Source organism: Mugil cephalus, chromosome 1 (assembly GCF_022458985.1).
Source record: "Mugil cephalus isolate CIBA_MC_2020 chromosome 1, CIBA_Mcephalus_1.1, whole genome shotgun sequence".
Taxonomy (NCBI): Eukaryota; Metazoa; Chordata; class Actinopteri; order Mugiliformes; family Mugilidae; genus Mugil; species Mugil cephalus.
In genome coordinates this window covers 6,465,374-6,493,238 of record NC_061770.1, presented here as the reverse complement: position 1 = coordinate 6,493,238, position 27,865 = coordinate 6,465,374, and the positions used below count along the sequence as shown (strand labels likewise).

The window sequence follows — 27,865 nt, the reverse complement described above, 5'->3', positions numbered from 1 at the left end:
CATTCAAAAGATAAACAAACTGGTTAAGTTTAACTAACTTTTATATATAGTCGTACAGGCTAAGTTAACCATTGGCTGTAGACATTTTGTTGAGAACTCAGTTTTACTGAAGTGAAATCATGAATGTGATATATTTTAAATGCCACATCTTAATACAGTCTGAATCAGGTATGAACTGAGGTGTTATCCTGTTGCATTGTCAGTACCTGCACTCAAGCTCTCATTTGTATTATAATAGCACCAGCGATCAGTAGCACTTCTGAACGCTGCATGTGATTTATAGGACCAAAGTGTGTCACCTCATCTTCAGGTGGAATTGAAAAAACAAAAGCAGAAGAAAAAAAAAAAAACTCCTGGAATTCCATTATGCGTGAAGATGATCGCTGTGTGGGAAAAGCAAGAAGTGCTCTCTGGTGTATCTCTTTGATCTATTATCTAACAGACTTCCAGGCCATAATCCTGAGAACCCTTGAGGAAGAGAGCCCCCCTCTCTCCTCCCTCCTCCCTCCTGTTCCACATGTGACATCATGGCTGGGTTAAGTGCTTTTTCTATGCGCTACAACATCTTTAGAGATTTTGCTCGGGGTTAGAATTTGAACCGCCGCAGAGTGTGGCGTGTTTACATCACGCACAGCCTAATCTTTTGTGTGTAGGCGAATAAAGAATGAACGACAGTCACGCATGCTTTTACACGTGTCCCGGTTTGTTTTTAGACCTGAAAGCACAGCCTCCGTTCTTACCAGCGGGCTCAGGTTTAAGTTTCTTTTTTGGGAAAGGCAGCAGGAGGGAGTTTTTAAACGCACCTCACGATACTGTATGGCGCTTCTCAGTTCCTTCCTTCCTGTGTTTGAGATGTCAGCCTTTGAATGGGGTCATAAAAGTCTCCCCAAAAAGCAATTTCCACTCACAGCTGCTTAAAGAAATCGTAAGTTGCGATGCATTCCTCGTGGACATAAACAGATCCAGAAAGTAGCAGGTGATAGACGGACAACAAGCAGAACTAGCAAGCTTTAGGTAGAGAGTTTTAAATCGTGTGAGGCTGTAAAATAAATTAATTTAGCATGTCAGTGTCTTTGATCACAGCCACTGAGTGCTAACCATTTATTTTTTTTGTTTTTTCTCCACACTGGGTTCAACTATACATTTCTGACCTTTGCTTTGTTTGCGCACAATTTGCTATCCCGTCAGCAAATGCCATTGAGTGCCTTAATGAAATTAACTGATTTGGTGAAGTATTGATATGGATTTGTTTTTCCGATGCGGGCATCTTTTGCGCTGTGACACTATTGACATCTTAAGTGAGGTTTGATTTCTCTGCACACGGGAGGCTTTTATCTCGTCTCTGTTCAATTCTTTTTGTCCGTGTGATAGAAATTCAAGATTTGATCAGGCCGCCGAGCGACAGAAAGACACCTTAATTTGCCCTTCTGAATGCAATGTGATTATTTGCCAAGACATTATTAGGCTATTGTAGAGTCTAAGAGTGCAATCAATAGTATCACTTCAGGGCAAACTCTGACTTTAAGATGAGTTTGCCTCTGCGTGAGGTTGTATGTTTCATTTTACACTTTTTCTTTTCCTCTTTATTTTTTTTCCTACACCTTCTGGAGGTTTTGTCATGTTTTTTTGTGGTGTTCGTTTGGTATTCGGTGTGTTGTTTTTGCCCTTTTTTGTCTATCTTGGGTTGTCAGGAAGCATTACTCTGACACCCCCCTTTGTTGTTGTTTCTTTAAGATTGAAAGCAGAGTTTAAAACCAGTCCTCAGGGGGCAAAAAATAAGTTAATTTTGAGCCAATAGGCTGCAGCGAGAGCACCAAAGCCCATAAAAGTCCTCTCGCGGACAAAAGGAAGGCTACAGTATCTCCTGCTCTCCAACACAGGGCCAGTGCCTTTTATAATAATGTCCCTTTATATTCCCTTTATGACAATGTAGGTTTCACCATTTACCAATGAGCGCTGACTGTGATCTCGTGAATGCAAATAACCAGCTATCAGCTTTTGTGGTTCGGTGACAAAGACATTTAGCCATTGTTTTCCTGTCTTGTTTCTGTGCCACTAACCCTAAACAAATGAATGTTTATATGGTATTGGCCGTGCACACGGTGCCATGTACCGAAGAGGGGGAACAATCGCTCAATTGTTTTCTTTTATTCCATATTTTTCAGGATGCGAGTTATGCTGGGAACAGTGGCTAAGTGTTGGTCTCGGGCCTATCAGGTTTGGCTCGGCGCATATTTGTTATTTTATGCCCGGTTTTGTGACGACCTCTGATCGTTTTCACATGTCAGCATGTTGCTTTGTGTTTTCTCTGTGTGCATGCTCATAGTTTGCAGAGCGAGACAGTCACTTTTTTGTGCGGTTCGACACTCGCTGTCATCAGCCCGCCATTATGGAGCGATTAGATTGTTCTTAAGCATTCTGTAATTTAGGTTAACCTCCTAAAGAACTGCAGTAAGTATGAATGCCCTGCATACAGAGATGTTTATTTCTTTGACTGACTGGGCTTTGAGTTTGAACAAATGTCAGTTGTAAGCACTTGGCTGGATTCACAACTTACAAATCAATACTTGTGCGTTATTTATTTATTTTTTATTTTTTTGTGAAGCCAAGCAGACTTATTTACAATTTTCCCGAAATTCCACCGGTTTCAACAGATGGCAACGAGCAAGCAAAATATTTTCTTTGTTCACACATGCCTTATCCTAAAAAAACAAACATGATGGAAATCTGATCTTTAGACATACAAGCCATTGTTTAGTGTGTGTGTGTGTGTGTGTGTGTGTGTGTGTGCGTGCGCGCGCACATGCATGTGTATGCGCTGAGCCTTTGTTTACCTTGCCTTCTTTCAAAGCCCTTAACGCACACAGACACTGGTGCCACATTAATGCTTATGCAATAAATGAACAAAATAAAAGTCTCTGTTGGAGCTGGAATTGTTAATTACCAGCATTTAGAAGTGTAACACTGAATTGCTTTCTAAATAGTGTAAAATACGTTTCACCTTCCACATAATCTATACATTGCATGAGATTGTTCTTAAGTTAATTGTTCAGAAACATTTTACTTGTTGCTTCATTAGCGTAGCCTGGAATGCATGTATTGCATCTTGCTTCATGTTTCTTTACTTTATGTCCCTTTAATCATTGTTGATGAGTAATTGAGGAAATCAATCAGTGTTGTAAACCCAGGAAATGTCCTTGGTTTCACTTTGATATGGGCTGGTGTGTCTTGGGAGTGGTTTCAGTGAGACAAGATTTAGACTTAGCATTTTACTAATTTAAGTAACTATTTCTGTTTTTTAATTTTTTACCAAAGGCAAAAAAAAAAATGTCCATGCCCATCCTTTTTTTTTTTCCTTAAAATGAAGACATGACCACCCAACCCAGTTGATCTAAGTCATAGTCCGTCCATATTTGCTGTTTGTTTGACCCCGCGAGGGCACGAACCCTGGCTGATCCTTCATCTGAGGACAAAGCTTATGTTTGCAGTGACATCATAAATGCCTCTGCAGGGAAAACAATGGCTGATGAATTTGGGTGGAGGGGTTGGGCACAGTGGACGGCAGAGACACGCGGAGACGTGGCCCGAAACTTCCAGTGTCATGGAAAGTTTTCCGACAGGGACCCACACCTTGGCCAAACACGCTCCCAAAATGAGGGTGAGCTCGCATTAGTCTCAAATTGCCGCGGCAGTTTTTTAGAGGCAGCGTCAGGTAGGGGCTGAGCGGTGCTGGGATCATCAGGTTATAGCGCTGAATGTTTATATGAGCCCTTGTGACGGCTGGAGACAGTCAGAGATGGGGCGCAGCTCCTTGGGGAAGAAAGACGCTTTGTTTTTATATGCTGCCTGGAATGTGTTGAGGACTGTGGACATCTGCTTTATTAGCATATGTGAATCCACCCCCAGCTATGGATCTGCTGGTGGTCTGATAATGTATCATACTGTTACTGATATCTGTAAATACAGGCTGTTTGAGTGTTGGCCAGCAGGTTCACAAGCACACATTTATTTAACCTCTGTCAAAAACAGGAGTACGTAAACTTTTTTGAAGTGTGTGTTTTTAAATGTGAGTTGTTGTTTTTTTTCCCCCTTTGTTTTTCCAGTTGCACTACCCACAGATTATGTGTTGCTGTCTCAGTCTAGCTCTCCTGGAGCTTATTGGTGTGAAAATTCCTCAGAAGCATTCTCAGAGTCACTCTCGGGTCATTACAGATGCATCCCACCCATTCACTCATACTGGCTCGTGGATTACCATTTTCTTTGTTAAGCTAATTGCATTATTGAGGGCTTTTTAAAAAAAAAAATCAAGTAGGGGGCATGTGAGCCTATGTGTGGATGTACAAACGCTTATGGGTGAGGTTAATTTTCTTCAAATGCAAATTGAATAGTCGTCAGTGCGTTACTCTGACATTTTTCACGGTTGGATGTGACAATTCGGAATATTTCATGCTCAGAATTGATTATCTGGTTTTAAATTTAATACACGTGATCTCAAACTCCATAATATAACCCTGGCTTGAGTCTGACCCACAACAAACAGCCTCTCGATAAACCCTGTTATCGCAATTTCATGTCAGAAAATAAATTAGTTTATGAAACATGCACCACTTCGAAGAAATTGAGTGGTAAAGATCATGTGGCAAAGTCCCCTCAGACAGATATAATCTATTAAATAGACCAGGCCTATGTAACCCAACACCTTTGAGGGAATGCACTCAATCAAGCCTATTGTTTCTGTTCACATACAGTTCCTTCTGTGAGATAAGTATGGCCTGGCCACACAGATAACAACAATGCCTTAAAAGCACGGATGAGACACTGACTGTCAACACCTCGGTGTGTGAGATTTCCACCCAGATTCATGCGCAAGCTCCGCTCAGTCAAGCAAGTTAGAGAGGGCTGACGTTACGGAGTTACACATAACTGTGCTTGTGGGAAGTGAACCTCTGTCAAGCTGTTGTTTCTGATATGACATGATCCCAGACTAATATTCAGACTATTAGTCAGGATGTAATGAGGTGGTGCCTGTGGTGTGATTCATGTAGCAGTTTGATGGGGGGCAGCTCCTGAATAGGCAGCATAAATATTATGGCACGGAGGATGTGAGTCAGGACAGAGAGAATCCAGTTCACTGGGCCATTACTTGAGTTGAAAGGAAGAGGAGGAAGTTGGTTTGAAGATTTGTCACCATCAGATCTTTCTGTTTTAGAAAGGGGGGTGGGCTCTGTGCAGCTCAGGAATGTGAAAAAAGACCTGGGTGTTGGGAGGGTTTTCTTTTCCCATAAATAAGACAAACTGGTCTCCAGATTGTCAGTGTGGGGCCATCCAACAATAATTTAATAGCTGAGTGATATAAAATACTTTGAAATGATGTCCACTTCCATTAAAGTTGACTTGTGAATGTGTGTTAAACGTTAGATGTGCAATATTGTAATGTAAGAAATATTAATGGTGAAATCGATTCCAAGCATCGCCCCAGCTGTGAGTGAAAACTGGCATCATTTCTGACTGAAATCGTTGCTCAGTGGTCAAATACGCACCTTGAACAACTGGTTTTGTCAACAGGTAAACCAGAAACCAAACTACTCTGTTAGTTTCCTGTCTTGCTCGTGACGCGCTCCAGTTGGCTCCCTGTTTCATTTCGAGTCCTTACAACTGCACCTAAAAGCTCATTTGGGGCAGTTGTCCTGCTCAGGCACTCATCACCGACGGTGGGAGGCTGATATATCCATCTGCGCCAGCGAAGGGGCGCTAATCCTTGACAACTGTGCCCCTCTGGCACCGTATCCGTTGCACTTCTGGTTGTGTGATACAATAGGCTCCCCTCCTTTGTCCTTGAAATTGTTTTAATTAGCCCCACGGCGGGGGTTGGGGCTGCAAACATAAGGCTGAGTCAATAGGATTGACAAAATCACATGTGTGTGATACTACTGACTTGAAGATGACAGACACGCGTTTGAAACAGTGACAAAAGTGACAGACGTGGAGATAGTGGATCAGTTTCAAATACACGAACCTTATTGTTCAGATAGTGTGATGCTGTCTAAAGAAAATACTAGAAATATACTAGTGTCAGAAAGTTTATGAACAACTTTGGGGAATGCTAAATTTAGATGAATGTGTGTTTCTTAATCCAGTAGAATATATTTGAAGCTAACTGTCCTCAAATGTCACTTGCAGCACTCATTGCAAATACCTATTCCACTTGCTGCTCAGTGATTCACTATGCACATTTGTGTGTGGGGTGGTTGCATCCACGTGCAGATAAGCCGCAGCCACATGCAATCACTTGCGCCTCCACCAAACTTGCAGCATCGACCGATCGGACCTCCCAGCGGCCACTGCCAAGCCCTGCCAACGGGAGGTTACAGGAATGTGACCTCAAAAACGCTGCTATAATCCAATATCCACGTCTGCTGTGTGGGTCACTATCTACTGGAAAGTTAATTCAAGGCATCTCTGTGCAATGCAGGCCACGACTCCAACACCAGGTCTTGATAAGGAGAAATAATGGTTGTCATTAAGAGATAGCAAAACAGTCTCCGTGGATTCAAAATTGAGGTTGAGAACTTCAGATCGGCCGTTCATGTAAATGCTCACACCCACCTCCTCCCAAAATTTGCTCTCCCTAGTCAAACACCCATCCCCCTCATGTTCTCCCCCTCCTCCTTCTCACTGCCCCATGGGAGGAGGGGTGGTGGAGAGAGAGAGAGAGAGAGGGGGAGAGGGAGAGGTCCCAAACCATCTGAATCCCTTTTAACTAAGTGGCCAGAGAGGAGTAAGGGCAATTATTCCACCATGATGCATTCCTTCTCAAAAGAGGATACCATCAATGTTCAACGCATGGAATGCAGGCTGTGTTATGGGCACTGGAGGCATGTGACATCCTCCGAAAAACTGGGCACGCGCACCAGAAAACAGCCAACAGGTGCTCGCTCAGGTATAAAGAGCTGCAAGCACAGTGAGGAACAAATACATCACCGTATTGTATAAATATTTAACTAAGTAAAAGTCCGACATTCGAAATTTCAGTTAAAGCTCAGTCGAGTGGTGTATTCTCTGGAACGTGAATAAAGCTGGTTGAGATGGAGCAGGTTAATCCACAAAAACACATCATATTATGTCAAATAAGAAGTTTGTGCCACAAATGTTTCAATGCAAGTGGAGTAGAAAAGTACATACATACTGTGTGTGTATATATATATATATATATATATATATATATATATATATATATATATATATATATATAATAAAAATTAATACATAAAATATATATATATATATATATATGTCATTCACTGTATAATGTAGAGAATTGCTTTAAACTGTGACAGAATAAATATATAGCCTGAGGTATAAAAGCCCAGTAAAGGTTATTTCTTCATCTCCAAATGAACACATATGGATATGCAAATCTTTGGATTTTTCTATTTTCACTTCCTCGAAAATGTATTTGAATGAAAGTGCTTTTGATCACGACACATTCTTCCTGTATTCAGGAGGAACGCTCACATGTTAAACAAATTCTGTAACGTTTTCTGGTTGCTGACCACATGCAGTTGAGCTTTGATTATCCATCACTAAGATTCTAGGTCAGTTTCCTGCCACTATAAACACAGGCTTAATGATGAAAAATACAGCTGAGGGACGTTTGAATGGAGAAGCCTACAATTAACCAAGATTAATAACGGTGTGCTGCAATGGAGCCCCCCCTCATACTGGCTCCCTGGGGCAAAAAGTTCTGTGAGAATAAAGGTGTTTGTTTTCACCTTTCATAGTCACGCTGATTATAAGAAATGTTTTGTATTCTTGTCTGCTAGGAATTAGTTGTTGTTGTTTTTTTCATTGTCATTTTACCAAGAACAGAACAAAAGACTTACATGTGTTTGTTAATCAATACATTTCATTTTCCTCATTAACAACTTTATTTGTGCTAATTTTTGTCTTTCGGAGGTCATTATACACGTACTTATACCTTAACAGGACCAAAGATGTGTGATTTTACTGTGGTTTGGCCTCCTTTCCTATAGGCCACCTGTAGGTTTTGCAGTATTGATTGCTCAAGACAGCCTTTGCGAGTTCCACTTCTTCAGTGGTGTTTAATGGAGCTCATCGTCCCCTACTAATTCTCTCACCATTTCCCCTGAAACTGGACACTTCAGCCCATGTATCATCCAGCAGCACCTTCCTTAGGAAGTGACTGGAGCATGGAGCGAGAGCTTTAACACTTCTTTTAAAGGCTAAGACAACAAGGACAAGACAAATTTCCAAGTGAGCAGCTGTGTGGTGGGAAAAACCTGCCTTTGTCCAGTCCTTCCCAGAGTCACATAGGGGCTGTCATATGCTCAGCATTTGTTTGACTTTTTTAGATGGGTTTTTGAATGCATGTGGTGTGAAACCAAACACATTCTTAGGGTGCGTGAAAGTCACAGGGCATAAAGGCATAATGATAGCATTGCTCCGCTCCTATTCTCCCAGTATTCTCTGATATTACTTCAGCGTGCGTTCTGTAATTAGCGTGGTTGTAGTATTAGAACCTCGGTTCATTGTCAACAGATTTTTGCTGTCACTCCTTTGTGGCTGTTGGACCACATTAGTGTTTTGAGTTTTGTATGACTGCGATGAGGCAACAACAGTGCTTTTCTATCTGTATGGTAAAACACTACCTCAAAAATTTGGAAAGGCATGACTTTCCAACTGCAGCCTCTCACGTTACTACATCTTGTTTGATCTATACAAAACACTTTATCTGGGATTATGTGCCTAGCTGTTTCTGAGTTCTGACGCTTCCTGCACATTGAGCAAATCTTAAAAAACAAGATATCATGTTGAAATAATTTTAAACAAAAAAGTTTTCTGACATGCCAGGAAAGGATTATTTGGGAGAGCTAGACAAGCTATATTACCTTGTGTCTAAATGCTAAGCTAAGCTAATGAGTTGCTGGTTTTGGAGAGAGCTGGGCAAGCAAATTCCCCTTGTTTTCAGTCTTTATGCTAAGCTAAGATACGCTAAGCCGATGAGTTGCTGGCTTTGGACAGAAGCAGCCAGGTTGTTTTCCCTTGTTTCCAGTCTTTAGACTGAGCTACGATATGCTAAGCTAAGGAATGTTAGCTGTGCTATGCTAAGCTAATGAATGCTGACTTTGGACGGAAGAGTGCGAACTATTTACCCTTGTTTCAAGTTTCCATGCTAAGCTAATGAGTTGCTGGCAGGGAAACAGACAGGTTATTTGCATCGAGGCTTTTTGCTAAGCTAAGATATGCTAAGGTAGTTAGTTGCTGGCTTTGGAGGTAAGGAGGTAAGCTTTTTACCCATTTTTCCAGTCATTATGCTAAGCTAAGCTAAGCTGTATGGATTGCTGTCATAGGAGAGAACGAAGTAATCTATTTCCTATTTCCCCTCCATGCTAAGCTAAGCTAACAGGCTTACCTTACCTGGTTTTGGAGATTGCCAGACAAGGCATTTCCTCTTGTTTACAGTCTTTATGCTAGGCTTAGATGAGTTCTGGGTTGTTGACAATAGCAACACAAGCACCCTAGAGACAGAAGAAATATAAGCCTTCTCGTCCAGCTTTCAACAAGAAAGCAAACATATTACCATAAAATAAATTTTTAGGTCCAAAACATGGTTCTACTTCCAATTTTAAAAAACTGAATTAGGAGACAGTAGTTTGAAATGTCCACCTTGTATACGTCATACCAAACTTCACAGTGCCTGTGTCGTGTTAGAGGCGGATTCTGTGCGCTGACTCAGACAGCAGCCCGCTACATGTTTGAGATAAGTCCAGCCCAAGCCTTTCATCCTCTGGACATTTGGACAGAAACTCAGACAGGTCAGGGTTAATGACAGGCTGTCATTGCACCTTTAATGCACTACGTGTTGAGTAAAGGCCGCTTGCTCGTCTACATATGGATAACGGTTTTCCATTGATAAGGGAGAGGTCAAGTCTTACACATGAAAGGATTTTGATAATCAAATATTTATGAAAACTAGTGAATTCATCCCTCAACATGCAAGTTGAGTACATATTCCATATCTGTGTAACCAGCGTTTCATCTCTGTGAGCAACAGTTCCTTTAAAGAAGTCTGACTGTAACGGAATACTTGTTAAAAAGAGAAGAATGTGCTTTAATTTGTCAAGGGGATCTGAGCTGACAACTTTAGTAAAGTCCACTATAACAACCTTCCAGGGCCCCTGACCTAGGGAGGGAGTGACCCCTGACCTTATTTGGGCCTCTTTTATGAGGACTTTTTTCGGCTCCGGCCAGATGGCTAAACTATCAAAGGGATTTTTATGAGAAAAATCTGCAGGCAAGAGTGGAGTAGTATATTTATCTCATTGTGCGGAGGGCCGAGCCTCTGTAACTTCCGACTTGGAGGTGGTGCATGCGCCCGCTCACCACCCCTTAAAGGAGCATATTTACAATATTTATTCACAAGTTTTATTAACAATTTTTCATAAATAGTGTCAGCAAAATTTTCAGCCATCGCTTTTATTTATCTTAAACATACTAATGCTCACAATCTTTTTCCTTTGTGGTATAATTGCAGAATGTTTTCCAGCAAAAAATAACAATAATAATTGTAGTTATCAGCAGCTAACTATTGACTCAGACCTCCATCCTCATCCAACGCTAAAAGCAGCAGCCAGCAAGAAGAAATATATTGATTTTTGTCTTTATAGAAATCAAAAGAGCTGTGTGTCAAAACAGGCAATAAGATGGAGGAATGAAATGTTGTCGGTCAAAGCTGCTGCTCCTCTATTTAAAAGAGAAGAGAAAAAAATACTTTTTTTTTTTTTTTTTTTTACAGGTAATGTAAAACCAGCGTATGAGCAGATTTTACAAACGTGGCCCTGAAACTAATGTGACGGTTGCTGGAGATCACAGATGAGTACAAATCAGTGGAATTTGTGTGTTTGGGGAAAGGGAAGAGTTGTGTGTCCCAGGGTCACTATAACTCCCTCTACTCACATCACTCATGCGGCGTCTTTATGAGCGATGGTCTGTTTTGTTGGATTGGGTTTCTGGGGAAGCATTTAGGGCCTGTCTATAAGCAGCGCGATGCAGGAGTAGGTTCAAGATCCCAGTAAATGTTTGATAGGACATGTTGTTGCATGAATTTTGGTTTGGAGGATATCTTCTGAAGTAATAACAAGAAGAAGAAGAAGGAAAAAAACTACACTACATGTACACTCAGACATGGCAGTGCATTCTTGTAAGCTCACGAATCGTGAAACAGCTGTTGCAAGCATTACGTGTTTGTTGTTCTCCTCAGCTGCTCCCTGGGAGCCCACTCATCAAGAGTCTCCTGACTTCTGCATGAACAGGGGCAAAATAATTTCCAGACATGTGTTCCGGGAAGTTGATACACATGGAGGTTGTGGCACCGGATTAATCAGAAACATGCACGTAAACATCGCAAGATTGCGAAGGGATCCACTCTGAAGCTGAACTGATTTAAAATCTGAGTCAAAATTCACCTATCAAAAATGGTTCCCAGATACAAAGAGGAGACGGTGATCAATCGTTTATGAACATTTGTAGCTTTTAAAGTCTTTCCTAATCCTTTGTAAGTGGGGTAACCCAAGCTGTCGCCGGGCCTGCTTGTTTTAATGTGGCCATTCCTCCTCTTGATTGCGCTCAGAGGTCGAGTGAGATCTGAAGTAACTGGAAGCAGTTAAAATAATAGGAGCTGACCATGTGTTTGAGGTTATGAGAAGGGGAGGGACCCTCCTTACGCTGAGGGGACAGCTGCATTTTCCTTCAGCCTGGAGAATATATGATAAAACCTAAGCTGGGGCTTTTCACGAGGTGTATCTGCTGATTACGTCCCGTCTTCTTCTCCGGATTCCCGTCAATAGATAGCATGCCACGCTCATTTGTTCGGTTGATTAGCGATCTAAGAGTTTCAATCAACAACCTACATTTCTCATTTTTAAAGGGAAATCTGCAGCAGATGCAGCTGCCGTGCCTAAAAGGGATTAAAAAAACACAGCAAACGATGTGTGGAGAATAATCTTAACGGAAATCTATGCAAACAGAAAGCGTACAAAAATGTATTATTGCATGTTTTATTGGTCAATGCCAGCAGCGTGTTTACTTTCCCCGCAGGGCAACAGCTCACCACATGTACATACTCCTACACATACACACACCCACCTGCATTCAAAAATACTGATCCCCACACACGCATGTACACCCCACATGCTCCGCTGCCTCCGCCCATTTTCATTCACAAACCGCAGAGAGTGAGGCGGAGCTAAGGTTCACCCAAACTTGCAGGAATCGCTGAAAGAGCACAGCAGAACCTGAGTGTCACGTGTTTGGCCTAAATGATGCTTTTATTGTGAAAATTAACCCAAAAATCCTCAAAGACAATGTTCATCGTCATTAAATCCCCTCTGGAGCGCTTTGCCACATGCCATTTTAACTTCACAGTTTGATTTGTGAGTCTTGCAAATGAGCTGGAACCAGAATTATGAGGAGGGTCGGTGGTGGTGGTGTTGGTGGTGGTGGTGAGGGGGGTCGTTCCTCGACATTTTTTTTTTCTTCTTCTTCTTGTTTCACTGTTTAATCTCCTGAAGTTTAGAACACAAAGACCCCTCAGCGATGGCCAGCCCACCCTGCAGATGGCCGGAGGATCAGAGGCTGTCAGCACGCTTAAACGAGCCAAGAGTCGAGGCTTCAGCCCTGCGGGGGAGGACAGAGCATGAATGGGGTATTTCCACCAACTTCTATAGCCCCCCACTGGGCATTTGTAAAATGATTTGTGGCAAATTTGTTTAATCAATATGGACGCGGGGGTTTGGATACCTGAAGTCTGAAGTCTTTCTTTCCCCTTTCTTTTCTCGCCTGTAAATGCATCACTGGGCGCTACAAGAAGCTCAGGGTTCATTTGTGTTCACGAGTACAATGCCCTCATACGTGACAGGAAGAAGTTATTGATCAGGAGAGAGTGTGGCCAAACAGCAGAAGGATTTGCGGTGGCTTCAGTCCAGATCTTGTGAGGCTGCTGCCCACAAGGAATCGAAAGACAAAGGCACTGTAGCTTCATCTCCTTTCTGTCCCGCACATGATTTACTCTTCCACACACGCTTAAACTTTTGCTCATCGTGGAGAAGAATGAATGAACATGATGAACGTGATTTACTTCCATGTGTGTTTACACATACAAGGCATTTGATGCAATAAACACAGTAAATGAGGATGTAAAAACTAAGTACTGCAAGTCAAAATAAAAATAAAAAAATACAAAATGCACAAACAAACAAACATAAAAATGTGTGGTTTTAAATGTTAATGGTTTGTGCAAATTGTGCGTGGACGTGCAATTAGAGTCTGGCCATAGGAATGTGATGTTCCCAAATCCCAATTAATAGTTTCAGTGTTGTATATTGTCTGAAACTATAAAGAACATGGAGAAATGATTTACAGCACCAGGAATACCAATAACGCTAACACTCTAACTCCTGCATACCTTCCTGGTTGCTATGCAGTGCTGCTACTTTCCGCCCCTTTCAGCTGGATGTTGCTGGCTCTTCCTCTGAGATTGTTCCCCTTTATAAACCCTGCAAAGTACTTTTGTCACACATGTTTTCAACCCCATCCACTTGAATAACTTCCCCTCACATCTCACCTTTTTTCTCCTCTTTCTTTCTTTTTTTTTTTTTTATTTCCTATCTAAACTCTGCTACCATAACAGTTCCCGGACAGATGTGGGCAGAATTCCTAATTTCATTCCCATTCTCTCAGCCTGTCAGTTTTCAAAGGGGGAAGCAGGACAGAAAATAATCGGCAGAACATCCCATAAGTCTGAATGTGAGGGCAGCAGATGTGGGTGTGGAGGTGAGGGGAGGGGAGGGAGGGGGGGGTTGCAACTGGGCCTCCCCAAAGGCCCATCTGACTATTGTTTAGCAGAGGAGCCATTTCTGCAGTTGCTATAACAACCATAATACACTCTTATCCATGTGCAGCACTCGTGGCTGTGTGGAGTCTGATTCTTTGAACTGCGCTGACAGGAAGAAATGACAAAAATATATCTGTTTAATGACTTCTTAATACAGACAAGGTTTAATGAGACATTACTGGACAAGGAGGTATCCGGTATTCTGTTTTCGAGGACAAAGGCAATAAGGACTCCAATGATATATTCACAAGTTACAGGAAATGCGAACAGATTTAAAGTGCCTTGTGAATACTGCTGAATACAGTAGGCAGAGGCCGGGGGGATTAGGAGTTTCTTTCAGCAGTCACAGAAGGCAGTCAATACCTCTGAGGTCCACGGCTGTCTTTGTCAATGGCTGCTGTAAACCTACATTGAAGAGCCTGGTGAAAACACACCAGGTGTCTTATAGTCTTTGAGCCCCACAAGAACGACCACATTCACTGTCAAGTGCTTTATTCTGTGTGTTTCTTTTGTACTCAGGGAAGTTGTCCCTCTTTGACACCCGGGGGCTACTTTTGAGAGATTTTAGCTGAGGTGAAATTTTTTAAAATCGCACTAATTTCTCTCTAGGTCATCCGTCTTTCTGCAAAACAGTTTGGAAATGTGCTTATGACCTAAAATTTGACTCGACCGATCAGCATTCAGAGGAGACTTTCCGCTTCCTTCCAACTGTTTGTACATGTGAGATCACATTAGCACGGGTGCGGTGCAATCATCAATGTTTCATACTTTACTCTGGTCACTTTGCCATCTGCTCTCCGCAAAATCCATCAGCGTGGACATGCATGAGACGAGCATGCACCAGGAGCCAAATCAGTCACACAAAAACATTATGTTACAATCACCCCGCAGAAGTGATTCGGGTCGGGTTCGTAGACATGATTCTCGGACATCATCGCGTTGCTTTAAATAGATTGGCCAACTATCAGCTGAAATGGACACGTGGAAATGACCGGAGCGGGAGCTGATGGTGTGCTGTTGTATAACCGTTCTCATAAGCTAATTAGAAGTGAGAGAGGGCTGATATCCAGCAGCCCCTCTGCTCGGCACTTCCCACCCTGTAAATGTTTATGGCCCTGACCCAGATTGCATCTCAGATTTGAGGGATTGGCCCCCTGTTGACTCACAGCTTGATGGTGACTGCCGAGTTCTCCCTATCTCTTTGTTTATTGTGTCTCAAATTCTTCAAGTTTGACCCCCTCATCCCCCAACTCCTCAGAAAATCACATGCAAACTAACAGCTAAACTTGAAAAAAAAAAAAAATAAAGATTTGCAGAATCTAAAAGTGGCATGCCCCGTGGCTTCCCTTCCCTCTAACGGGCAGACCTATAATGGCACATCATTTGCTTCTTCAATGTGTCACTGATTACAAGCGAGAGTGAGAAGTGGACACAGTGGGGTCCTCCTCATACAGTGAGTCCTTGTTTCCCCCCAACGCTCCATTGTTTATTGACGGAGGCAGTTGTCATAGTCGTGCGGTAACAAAAGCCTGCCTATTGGCGTGTTTACCTCTGCACAGGAACCACTGGGCAATTCTCCATTAAATTACAGCCATGTGTGGGCCGCTGATCTCTCCCCCTCACCCGCCCGCACCAGAGACATTCACACACATCGCGCAGTCAAGAGCGGAGCGCCCGTATCAGACTCAGCACAAACCAAAAACTTTCCCCTCTCATTATCCGTAAGAAAAAAAACAAAACAAATAAACGGCTAGAAAGGATCCAAATGACCGATTCACAGAGCTGGGGCCAAAGTTGTTTGTGGAATGCTGTGGCAGATAATTTCCTCCAGCCCCAACCCCCAACCTCTCAGTCAACGGTGTGAGACAAATAAGCACTCATCTTGCTATCTCTTGAAGGCACAGATGCAGCTTAAAAACAGAGTCCTCCGAACTTCCTGTTTCACCCAGGTGTTACAACCATTTCCGGTTCAACTCTCGCATGCAAATTGTTGCGTTAGATTTGATTATGTGCCTTGCCGGGATTCCTTCCTTGTCTTTTTCAGTCATTTTGAAGTGAACAGTCCTCCTCTAAGCATGTTTTTTCTTTCTTTTCTTTCTAACTATAATTGACTTTGAACTCATAAAAAAAGAAAAAAAAAGATTTTAAAATTTAAATTTACTCCAATTGCCTGGAGAATATGCAAATATTATTTGCTTGAAAAGCTCAGCTGCTTCTGCTGCATCCGTGTACGTTTATCCTACAGGAAAATTCAAATCACACTTGAAGTTACACACGGAACCTTAAACCCACACCGACCCTTGACCCCGCCGCACAGATTCAGCACTTTTGTAGCGACGATTAGTTTAGGAATATGCTGCATGTCTGCGACCGTGTGGCCAGGTTGACCAGGTGGTGCGTGCGCTCAGGCCGCAGCGCTTTTCAAAAGGGCAACATTCAGCGGGGAAAAACAATATTGGCAGAGCAGACAAACATCCAATACCTTTCACCTCAGTGCCCTCAGCCTTTATTCTAGGCCGATGCTACCAAACAAAAGAACTAAATACACATGTTCATGAAAAGGAGGACATTGGAAGGGGTGTCGGCTGATCAATAATGAAAACAGTCTGACGCTGTGGTAATTGCAGCGAGCCACTGTATTTCTAGATAATGCTATGTTTAGATGATTGAAAAGCAACGGTGGGAGGGAAATTTACTGTACAGTCTTAAGAGCACGCACGTGGGCGGGGGTCAGGCATTGATTGACTACAAACAAAGCCTTATGTTGTGATATGACTAATATGAAACAAAAAAGGTCACCTGAACTGTTTTTTTTATTATTATTTGTCATTTCCTCTCCTCAGAGTTACCTTTCCATGGGAATCAAGACTGGTATGAACAAAAAAAAAAAGAGGCTTTTTTTCCCCTTTGTCCTTTGTGTAAGTTTAATGACGTTATTTATGGCTACAAGGGAGGAAATGTTTTAAGGGGCACCTGAAGAAAGCCAGCGGAGGATAAAATAATAAAACAGGATCTTGGAAATACACTCAGAAGAAATCCTGTCAGTGAGCAAGAAACTGGTGAACCATTAAGAGGCTATTTGTGGTGTGTTGGAGGGAACACGTCTGGAACGGTGACAGACGGGCTTGACTTTTAGGTCCGTACATTAATAAAGAGCTGCTCTTTCTTTTCTTTTGTTGTTTGCCAGGAGACGCTCAAGAATTTCTATATTTCAACACTTGTCACGCGCAATTCAATGCAAAAAGATGAGGAACGCACTCATCAAATATCATCGTGAAGCTTGCGTGTGTGGTTCATAATTCACAAATGCTTCAAAATACAATGTATTCAGTAAGTATTTCCTCTCATGAGGCTTTTCCCCGCGTAGTCACACAAGTTACTCTCAAATAAGCACATATTTCTGTGGACACAATATGTTTCCTTCTTTACCGTGGGGTTTCAGTTTCAAAGAGATTTCAGATTCAGAAAGTCCTGGCACAGCAGAGGCCCAAAATCCAAACGCGTCAGAGGATGTAGGTGAATCTGTGTCCTCACGCAAATAACGGAGGTGAGTGAAGCAGACGCTTTGCAACAGCACCGAGCGTCACACTGACGTGAAAAAGGCTCATCCTTTCCAAGTTGGCCTGCGTCTTTCATCTTTTACTGAGTCCTAAAAAAAACCCCACATGTTCAATTCACAATTCCTCAGCAAGTGTCGGGCTGTTATTGTCCGTCTACTGCAAGGTCATCGTAAACCTCGCACCACAGAAACGTCTCCCCATCTCACTGCACTCTCTTGTGTAAATCCCAGAGGGGAATCTAAAATCAAGCAAGGACATAGAAAATAACCGCTCACCGACTCGGCTCTGAGATCTTTCACCATTCACCGTTGCCAGATACGTGACCTGGTCAAGGACATGGTTTTCTTTCTGCGTACACTTCTGTGTCACCTCTACAGGCCTTTTCTGCAGAATCCCATAATCGACATCGACTAGCACGAAATAATCACAATGGATCTCAGCAGCCAACAAACAGATATAACTGTAACAAAGGGCAGGGGGGAAAAGCCAAGGATCTTTATGTTTATAAGAGTTATTGCTTTTTACAAAACAAGACCGGAGCTGGAGATGGATTTCTCCTTTTTCACACAACAGTCTCCGTGGCATCTTTGTGTGAACGTCACAACAAATTTGTTGTTTCTTTCTTCACTGACATGTTTTAACTGAGATTCCGTCTTACTCGTTTTATTTATTTATTTATCTAAGGGTCCCTCTGGTTCCCACAGCTGCAGCTTTAAAGCTCTGCACAGTTTGAGCTGTTTGGATTGAACAGTGTATTCAAGTATGGTTTCTTATTGGGGCAATAAACTGTCTAGACAGCACTCCCCTCTTTTTCACCTTAGCCTGTCCCTTAAAAGGCATTTGTTTATCTGAATATATTGCCGTGCCTTTGTCTCACACTTATCAGCTGTGGCATTATATAACACATGCTGAGGCATTTGAGCCCGAAAGGAACGGGAGATGAGCATATGAGTGAGTTTGTATCAATATAAACTATTGAAGTTTACCTAAATGCTGACGTTGATTTTCTTCCCTTCTCTGCTAATGCATGAATCAAATGAATCATTCACTTACGGCTTGTCCCTGGTATCTGACATTCCAAAAAGTCTGATATAAATGATACAGATGCACAGACTCTGAAATGTTAAAAAAAAGTTTTAGTGTTTTTGTGTAGCATGCTATAGACATGTAGGTGATCATCGTCCGTGGCATTAACAAAGGTTTTGCCTTTTGTAATTTTTTCTTTGTGCAGTGAATTTAAGGAGTGTGACCATGCGGCAGTGTGATGAGGAGCAACAGAATTATTCATCACTCCAAATGAATAAACACGAGCAATAGTTATGAACATCCAAACAACAAACACAACCAATCCTGTAATCATCTCGTTCTATTAGACTAAACAGCACATTTGGGAAGAGATGTGCACAGTTGGGAAACACAGCTGAGTGCTGGGGGAAAAACCATGAATGCATTCATGAAAATATATCTGACCTCATATTCCCTTCATGCTTTTAACTGTTTCCTGTGCTGTCTCACGCATCCCACCTGAATCACAAACTTGAATAAAAATGGGCATTCTGGAGACAAAAAAAAAATATTTGAAAGATATTTATCTTGTAGTATTTGAAAGAATTGAGGTGACCATCTAACCCCTTACTGACTGTTATAGCTGTCAAATATTAGTTGATTTGTACTGGTTTGTTTATTGGTGGACTTTTATTACCATAATCTCACAACTGTTGCCGCACATTTGCCTACAGGAACATCGCAAATACAGAGCTATGCTGTCGGTGAAACGAGATGTAAAATGTGGAGTTTCCTGGAAAGTGATGGGCAGCACTCCTACGCAGTGAGCACCTCGTGAGAAATAAAACGGACGCGGCGTCGTTTGGCAATTTCAGCGCATTATTTCCGTCAAATAACAGCAAAGTTGCGACAAGTCTTCAAACTCTGGGTGATCTCTCGCTCGCTCGTCGGCGGCAACACATATTTTTCGTGAACAAGGAAAAGAGCGATAAGTTGGGTGTTATTAACCCTGCCTCCATCCCGCAGTCCATCCACTCGCATGGCTCCTCCCGCCCCCTCCTGCCGCTGCGCTCCTCTCATCAATAGGGAGCGCATTTGAATAATGTGTGACCATTTGGACTGGAGCCAATCAGCTGTCAGAGGAGCGTGATAAATCGCAATGCATTATTGATAATAATAATTACGTTGACATGCGCATTTCTACTTCAGGGGCTAATTTTCCAAGCTGGAGAATTTGTTGAAGAAGGGGAGGAAAAATTGTCTGTAACTCTTTGCTCCTGATGGTTGCACCATGTCGAGGCGCAAGCAAGCCAAACCACAGCACATCAACTCCGACGAGCCCGGTTCCATAGAAAATGGTAAGTTTTTACGCACGAGATTTACTGAGCGTTAGTCACACACACGCACAAAAAAAGGAAAAAAAAAGAAAAGAAAGCCCGAAACGTGTGGCTATGGCACGCTGCTGCGCGTATCGACATTTTATCTCCCAAGCTTTTCGTGGCTGACTTTAACATTGTTCCCCCTTCGCACTTTGACCTGTTGCTTTCTCTTTGGATTGGACAGGAATAAAACTTTAAGCCCCGGGAAGCGACGCTTACAGAATTTATTTTAAAAACGTACAGGTAGGTCGCGCAAACTGCCGACTGTAGAGTGTTTGGAAACGCAGCCTAATTTAGAAAGTTATCTGTGGTTTAACTCTCTGATTTCATTCATAACGATGTCTTATTTGAGTCGTTGTTTCGTGGGTAGATCTGGAGATGTTGACTGGCTTTGAACTTTTTTTTTTTCTTTTTTTTTTGGATACTTTGATGCATGCATTTCTACCTGTTGGTATTATTCGGTTCAGGCATAAGTTACTTAGAGAGGAGACAAAGACTGGAAATACTGATTAGAATGCGTGTCTTGTATACGGTGTTCTGATTTCGTTTTGGGGGATTTAAACTAATTTGTATTTATTGTGTGTGGTTGCATTCTTTGGTGATGTATTAGGAATTATTTCTGACTGGATCTAAGTTGGACTCGTTACCTTTGCACCGTGTACTGTTGATTGATTTTCCACATTTCATTTACTATTTTTAATTAAACGTTATACATTTTGATATCACTACTTTAATTGGGTTTGTTTGGAAGCGTGCGCAAAATACTAATTTTACGTTTTCAAACAAAGGTCGCCCAAAACTGTATGAAATGTGACTCTGGAGTAAGCTGACCTAAAGGCAATAAATCCCCCAGTTTAATGCATGACTGTTTCCTTTCGTACATATGTGGAGAGGAGGTGGGGGATGGAGTAGTGGCCTTTTTGTGGAGACTGGGGTGGGGGTGCGTGTTGGTGTTGCCATATGCAAGCTCCAGCGCTGCCGCAGAGATCACCTTTTTATAATTGGACATACACGGAGTTTGACGAGTGGCTTCGGACTGTATTCTGATTTGTGGCTGCCACAATATAGTTAGACGATCACTTTTGTGTACTAATCTAGAAGGCATAGATTGAAAATTGAATCTGACCTCGTGTCATGCACCCCACTAAAGGTGATCTAATACAGGTCATGCGCCGACAAGTGGCAAACTAGTGCGCTGCCTCCTGTATTTACTTAATACAGAACTAGTTTGGGACTTTTTTTTTAAAAGCCTACGTGTATTTAAAATATTATGGATAAACCTGGTGTGTGATCTGTTCTCGTCGGAGTTAAGTGCCTTCAAATAAGAGCGCCTGAATGTATGTTGCGCAAAAGTGGGTGGAGGAGCCATGCTTACCGTTTTCACACAGATCAGAATGTAACGGAGGATTCGTGACAACGCTTCGATGCCTCCTGGTGAGCAATTAACAAGTCCAAAAGTTTCCTTGGGCAAATGCAAACAGGTGGTCTACCCCCCATTCTCTGGGGCATTAGCATTTAACAATACACCCAGTTGTGAAATGGCCTCTTGGTTGGGAGACAAATTAAAATCCACACGCACCAAGCTTCCACAGGCTGTGAAATGTTTTAAGGTCTTTGGCGCTGAAATCCCTCTTTTTCTTTTTAGCACTTAATGTTTGCATAGGAAATGTTGCGTGGGGCATCAAAGTCAGTCTAAAAGTTGTTCAATATTTTTTATTATTATTATTATTTCTGATTATAAATATTGGTGTTGGATGCAAGTTTTGCCCTCAGTTTGCAACTGGAAACTTTTTTTTGAAAGGGCTGACCAGCAACATTTGTTCAATTTAAAGCCCTTTTTATCAGTCTCTTTGTCTTTCTGAACATTGTTCTGGGTTATGTCAAAGGTAGATTATTGCCCTCTGCTGGCCGTGTGGGTAAATCCAGGTTAACAGCCAACTGCAGTGACCTAGGGAGTGTGGACAAAATAAAATGAACATCTTGGACCATTGTACAAAAAGATACTGACACGCACAGTGTCATCTGTAATTAAACATGCCTCCCAAAAGGAAGAAAATAACTGGATGTTATATTTCAAGCTATTTTAAGGAACTCTTATTCTTGAGGATCCAGTCTTGGTGGATTTGGTGAGGTGACCAGTTTATCAGTTTGTCAAATATTATGGTGTGATATTAATTTATATTGTGTGTTCTCATTTTTAAGGGATTCATGGAGATGATCAAACTGCGGAGACTGGAAATGAAATAAAGAGGTTTAGAATGGACGAAACCAGAGTCTGCAACAAGTGCTGTGCTGAGTTCTTTGACGAAGCAGAGTTTCTTGAGCACGAGAAAAATTGCACTAAAAGTCAGCAAGTGGTCATTATGAAGGATGGAGATGGCAATGACGTGCCAGAGGAATATTCACAAGGATCTCCTGAAGGCCTAACCAGTGACCATGATGATAGCCAGTCCAGCAGTCATTCCCTGTCACATGCTAATGCGGACCAGCTGGAGAGAACAGAGGAAGAGTCCAGCATGAATGCAGAAGACTCGGGACACCAGGATCGGGGAGACATGTCTGCCAGTCCTGAGATGGCTTTCCATCAATCTCCCAAAATGCAAGATTCAAATGTCACTCTTGAAACCCTAGCTGACACTAAAGTGGCTGTTTCCCAACATTCTTCAAATACATCCCTGACTTCATCTCAGGAGGCTTTGCAGGCCATCCCGGTGATCTTGGAACAGCTAGTGTTCCTCCAGCAACAGCAGCTACAGCAAATCCAGCTCACAGAGCAGATCAGAATCCAAGTGGCCATGATGACCCCGCAAGGTCTTCAGTCGTCTGTTGGGGCAGTAATGGATCCCCTGAAAGCTTTTGGTGCGCATCTCTCTCAACAGTTGTCTGCAGCAGCAGCTCTCATAGGAAAAAGGACAGGCAGTCAGAGCCTTTCCATGGAGACGATGAAGCAAGGTAAACTACCTCTGCCCACTGGCATCCCTACCTCTCTGAGTGCAGGACTTAGCTCAGTGACTTCTAAAACAGACATTATGAAGGGAGTTCCAGATCTGGCCAGCCGTTTACCAGCACTACTGCCCCAGTCACCAGGTGTCATGGGTTTCCCTAATGCCTTCAGTGGTGTCCAAGCAGGGATTGAGTCCACCAAAAAAGTGAAGGCGAAGATGCTGAACCTCCCACCAGAACAAAAGAACGGGGACTCATTGCACAAGCACAAGTGTAAATACTGCGGTAAGACATTTGGCAATGACAGTGCCCTGCAGATTCACCTGCGTTCTCACACTGGAGAGAGGCCCTTCAAGTGCAACATCTGCGGAAACCGCTTCACAACCAAAGGAAACCTCAAAGTGCATTTCCAAAGGCATAAAGACAAATATCCTAACATTGGCATGAATCCTCATCCGGTACCGGAGCACCTTGACAATATTCCCACCAGCAGCGGCATTCCTTTTGGCATGTCTGTGCCCATGGATGAGTCCAATCTGACTGAAATTAAGCCTATACTAAGTCACCCAGCTGCTGGGTTAAGTGCATCGTCATTACCAGGATTCAAAACTTTTGACGGTTTTGGGGGCGACCCGTTTTCCCAGAGACCCTCCCCATCAACAATTGATGGCTCCCCGTCTGTGTTTGGCCAAGAGACAGGACTGGATCCAAATCAGAAGGATACTAAGGAACTCCTGGGTGCACTGCATCATATGAATGGTAATGGTTTCCCAGGAGAACAAAGCTCTGGAACAGCAAAACTTCAGCAGATGGTGGATGGCCTGGAAAAGAGGACCAACGACCCCAATGAATGTGTAATCTGCCACAGGGTGCTCAGTTGTCAGAGCTCACTCAAAATGCATTACCGTACGCACACCGGTGAGCGGCCCTACAAGTGCAAAATCTGTGGTCGCGCGTTCTCCACAAAGGGAAACCTCAAGGCTCATTATGGAGTACACAGGGCCAACACGCCACTGAAAATGCAGCATTCGTGTCCCATCTGCCAGAAGAAGTTCACCAATGCTGTGGTCCTGCAGCAGCACATCCGCATGCACATGGGTGGGCAGATCCCCAACACCCCGGTCCCAGAAAACCAGTTTGAACCAGCAGAAGTGATGGAGCCATCTCTACCAGAGGAGAAGCCTATGGATACCAACGGCTTTGAACCAAGCATGGAAAGTCACCAGCCAGAGCGGAACTCCCAAAACGACACATCAAACTCACTCCCATCTGCAACATCGGAGTCGGAGAAACATGCAGCCCCTGCTGTGTTTTCAAGCCTTGATGTTTTGAAGAATCTCACCTCTGCTCTTGCACTGAACCGACAGAGCAGCACCGCTTCAGAGAGCGAAGGAACAGCCAAAGAGTCCCCACCATCTCTTAGGGAGCAGGAATACCAAAATGGCCGTAGTCCTGCCATTTCTGACTCAGCCATATCATTTCACTCCTCTTCTCCAGTAAACAACACTAGTAAGAGTCCCGAGTCTGCTGTTGATGAGTTTGCCCGCGGTGCGTTAAAATCGGAGATTGATGGTACTCAAGATGGTGGGGAGTCAAGTGGAGCCCTTGACCTTACAGCCTCCAGTAGCTCCACTCCGAAAGTAATTAAAGAAGAACCCGGCATGCTGTTTGCAAACGGAGACTATGGTGAGTTTCATAGCTAAGAAAAGTATGTAAGAGTTTGTCTTATTGGATGCATAGATCCTAATTTTTCCACCTCCTGTTTCAACAGCTCCCAGTAACATGTCTTTCATGAGGATACCATCGAGTCTCTCCAGCCTGGAGATGAAGATTCCCCTTGAGAATTCTTTGGGCCCTCATGGTTTGTTCAGCTCCCATTTGCCTCAGGGAACGGCCATGTCCTCCTCCATATCCAGCGCACCACGGCGGTCAACCAAGCAGCACGTGTGCAATGTCTGTGGCAAGAACTTCTCGTCTGCCAGCGCCTTGCAGATCCATGAGCGCACTCATACAGGGGAGAAGCCTTTTGCCTGCAACATCTGTGGCAGGGCTTTCACCACAAAGGGGAATCTAAAGGTAGGTTTTCACTACAGGCGACATTTTTGGCTGTTAATCTCAGCAATTTAATGAGATTATAATTACATGTCTCCTTTTATTTTTTTAGGTGCATATTGGCACTCACATGTGGAACAATTCATCCCGGCGTGGCCAGCGTCTTTCTCTGGATAATCCCATGGCTCTGATGGCAATGAGCACCGAGGCTAAGATGATGCCAGAAATCATGCAGGCCCCCAAAGAGCAGGGTGCTCCATCAATGACCTTTGACCCATCTCTGTGGAACCAGTATGCGGCTGCCTTCAGTGGAGGCCTGACTATGAAGACCAATGAGATCTCTGTCATCCAGGGGGGTGGTATCCCGCTGCCCGGGAGCCCTGCCGGCGGGCCTCTGATTGGCTCCACCGGCGGCCTCATGAAGATGGATGGATCTCACTCTGGCCTGCCTGCCACCTTGGCTGAAATTGAGAAGAACAGCTCCGATAGTGTGCCAAAATCACAGTTCCCACATTTCATGGAAGAGGGCAAAATAGCGGTTAATTAGATTTCTTTTAGCTCTCAGTTTGTGAATTTTTGTTTTTGTTTTCTTTCTTTGAATGAGGTACAATCAATATCCAGAGAGAACCTCGTAGAATTCCACTTTAGATTTGATTTTTTTTCTTCCACTGTCTTCACTGCAGCTCTCTCTCCTCCTGACCCCAATGACTCAAGTGTTATTTTTAGTTGACTTGATATAACTACTGTAGTTGTATTTTATTTTATATAAAAATATATATGCGGGTATTTTTTCCTGTGACTATTTTTTTTGTTTTGTTTTTTTTGTTTATCCAGAAGTTTGAATGTATAACTTACTTGAAACTGCTTAAACTCGGACTGTCTCTTGATACTTTTGAAGGATTTCGAATAGGAAACTTTTCAGGGCGAGGCTTTTTAAGGACACCAGTTTGACCTGTCAGGACGCGGTCTCGGTCTTCAAAAAGAATGGTGCAGTTAACCATGTTTGTCTGTAATGACTACTTTCCCTCTTGTTGTGTGCCATAGGTTTTATGGCCCTGTACATGTTTGTAGTGGTAAATATGATTAGCTTGTCTCATTGTTGAAGGGGCTTTTGACAGATTATTCAATTTTTCTTGCCTTTTTTAAAAAAGAAAAAATCAAGGTGCAACAGTTAGGTCGTCAGTTTTAGATAATGTGTGACATCTTTGTTGCGTTAGTGCCAAGATACAGTAGTTGATAACTCATACCTTTCGGCAAGTGCCTAATCTGAACTAAAAATGTTGGCTGTTCACTTCCAAAGGCCCATATGTTGCTGTGCTGTACCATGAAGCTTAGAATGTATTTCATAGTTTGATCCATATATTCCACCTTGTGAGCACCAGGGGCATACCAGGTGCTCGATGTTCTCATGCCTGCACTTTATTTCAGGTTTCTGTTGCATTTGCATTTCACTGCTTTTATGATGTCTAAATGAGGAAAAGGCAAACTTTTCCTTCCTGCCAGAAATGACCATTTACATTGCCAGGCTATGTTTTTTGTTTTCTTTTTCTTTTGTTTTTTTTTTTGTTTAGGTTATCAACTTGTAGCATCATTAATTTATTTATAATACACACACACACAATGCTTGAGTTTTGGGGGTAAGTTCTACCTCATCTAGATATTAGTCTCCCATGCCCCTTAACACTCAAGGCGATGCTCTGTACATTTTCTGATACATTTTGTTTTTCTCCTGAATACACTTTTTTTTTTTTTTTTTTTTATTTTTTTTTTTTTCATTCTCCACCTGCTGAGTTGAACGGTAATGAATGTATCACTGGACACTTTACGCAACTCAGACTGGTCAGAGTACTTCGTAGGCCCCTGCTGTACATTCCTTTATTGATATGCATTTGCCAAACTGTGCCTTTCTTTAGCAAACCATGTCAAGACTGCTTTCAAGTTGTCTCCACAGTTCACGTATTGTTGAGCCAATTTGTTCTGTTTACAATGTAAATGTTTTGTCTTTTTTTTTTTCCAAAGGTTTCCTTCACTTAAATGTTTTCTGAAAAAATAAAATAAAATCAGGGTGACTTTTTCAATAAATTCTCCTGTCATTACTTCACAGAAAACCTGACTACTCGTTTGAGCGTGAAGAGGCTTTACACTGTGTTGCACAGAAATTTACCCTACCCATATGCTGATGCCTACATCAGCACAGGCTCGTCTGAATGTACATAACTTCTCTCATTTACATCAATTCACCTTCAGATGACTCTTGTGAGTTTTTTTTTTTTTTTTTTCCTTTCGATTCCCATTACCCACCAGGAGCCATTAATCCCTCCCCAGTTTGCATTCTCAACGAAAAAGTATTTGCATCCACAACTGAAACATGTTGTAAAATCGTGTCCCCAATCCATTTTAAGGTCAAGGAAGGTATTGTAATGCTTTGCATAATTGTTCTTACATAAAGTAGTTGTAGGTATATGGCAAGTAAGCAGAAACACAAAGAAGCTGTACTGCAATCAGTCTGAGCATTTGGTTTCTGTGGAAGCTAGTTTGCATATAAGCTCACTTTGGTGGTAGATTTTAATGCTGTGCTTTGTATCTGATTAAACTCAAATATGGAGGCCCAGGACACATCGAGATCATTTCCAAGTTTTTTTCTGCTCAAAACTGAAACAGTACTGGGTAGACATTTTCATAGTGGTGGCCCTGCAAATAATAATGACAAAATCTGCTTTGCTTCTGCTTGTATCACTGACTGATGGTAAATATGTGGCAGGCAAATGTAATTACTGGAGGTATTTGTCAATATACGAATGGGGAAATTTTCTATTCAAAATCTTAGCGTATCCTGTGAAATGTGAACAAAATATCAAAAGTATTTGTCATATGGAATGACTCATTTTAGTGTTAATGGAGGTGGATTCATGGACTATTATTAGTTTACCTAAACAGTTTATTATTATTAAACTGTTTTTCTAACATCTGCAACCCACTCCCACCATATTTCTGCCTTGTTATATCTTATCTCT

The 27,865-nt window shown here is 42.5% G+C and overlaps 1 protein-coding gene across 3 annotated transcripts; it reads left to right on the top strand.

The window, feature by feature from the left end:
• Positions 1-12,615: 12,615 nt before the first annotated feature.
• Positions 12,616-26,863, top strand: sall4 (spalt-like transcription factor 4). 3 transcript variants are annotated; one of them, XM_047576257.1, is made up of 4 exons: positions 12,616-12,724; positions 22,059-24,485; positions 24,571-24,875; positions 24,964-26,863. In XM_047576257.1, exons 1-4 carry the CDS (start codon positions 12,616-12,618, stop codon positions 25,396-25,398), a joined length of 3,276 nt encoding a protein of 1,091 aa, XP_047432213.1. In that variant the 3' UTR covers positions 25,399-26,863. The 3 variants fall into 3 exon arrangements, with proteins under 3 accessions (XP_047432213.1, XP_047432285.1, XP_047432364.1); XM_047576329.1 differs by lacking the exon at positions 12,616-12,724 and adding an exon at positions 19,643-19,835; XM_047576408.1 differs by lacking the exon at positions 12,616-12,724 and adding an exon at positions 19,983-20,099.
• The last annotated feature ends 1,002 nt before the right edge of the window (positions 26,864-27,865 follow it).

Coding starts and splice junctions, on each gene's coding strand:
- sall4 (XM_047576257.1), top strand. CDS start 12,616: ATGGCCAGCCCACCCTGCAGATGGCCGGAGGATCAGAGGCTGTCAGCA. Junction 12,725..22,058: donor GAGGACAGAGCATGAATGGG/GTATTTCCACCA, acceptor CTCATTTTTAAG/GGATTCATGGAGATGATCAA. Junction 24,486..24,570: donor GTTTGCAAACGGAGACTATG/GTGAGTTTCATA, acceptor CTGTTTCAACAG/CTCCCAGTAACATGTCTTTC.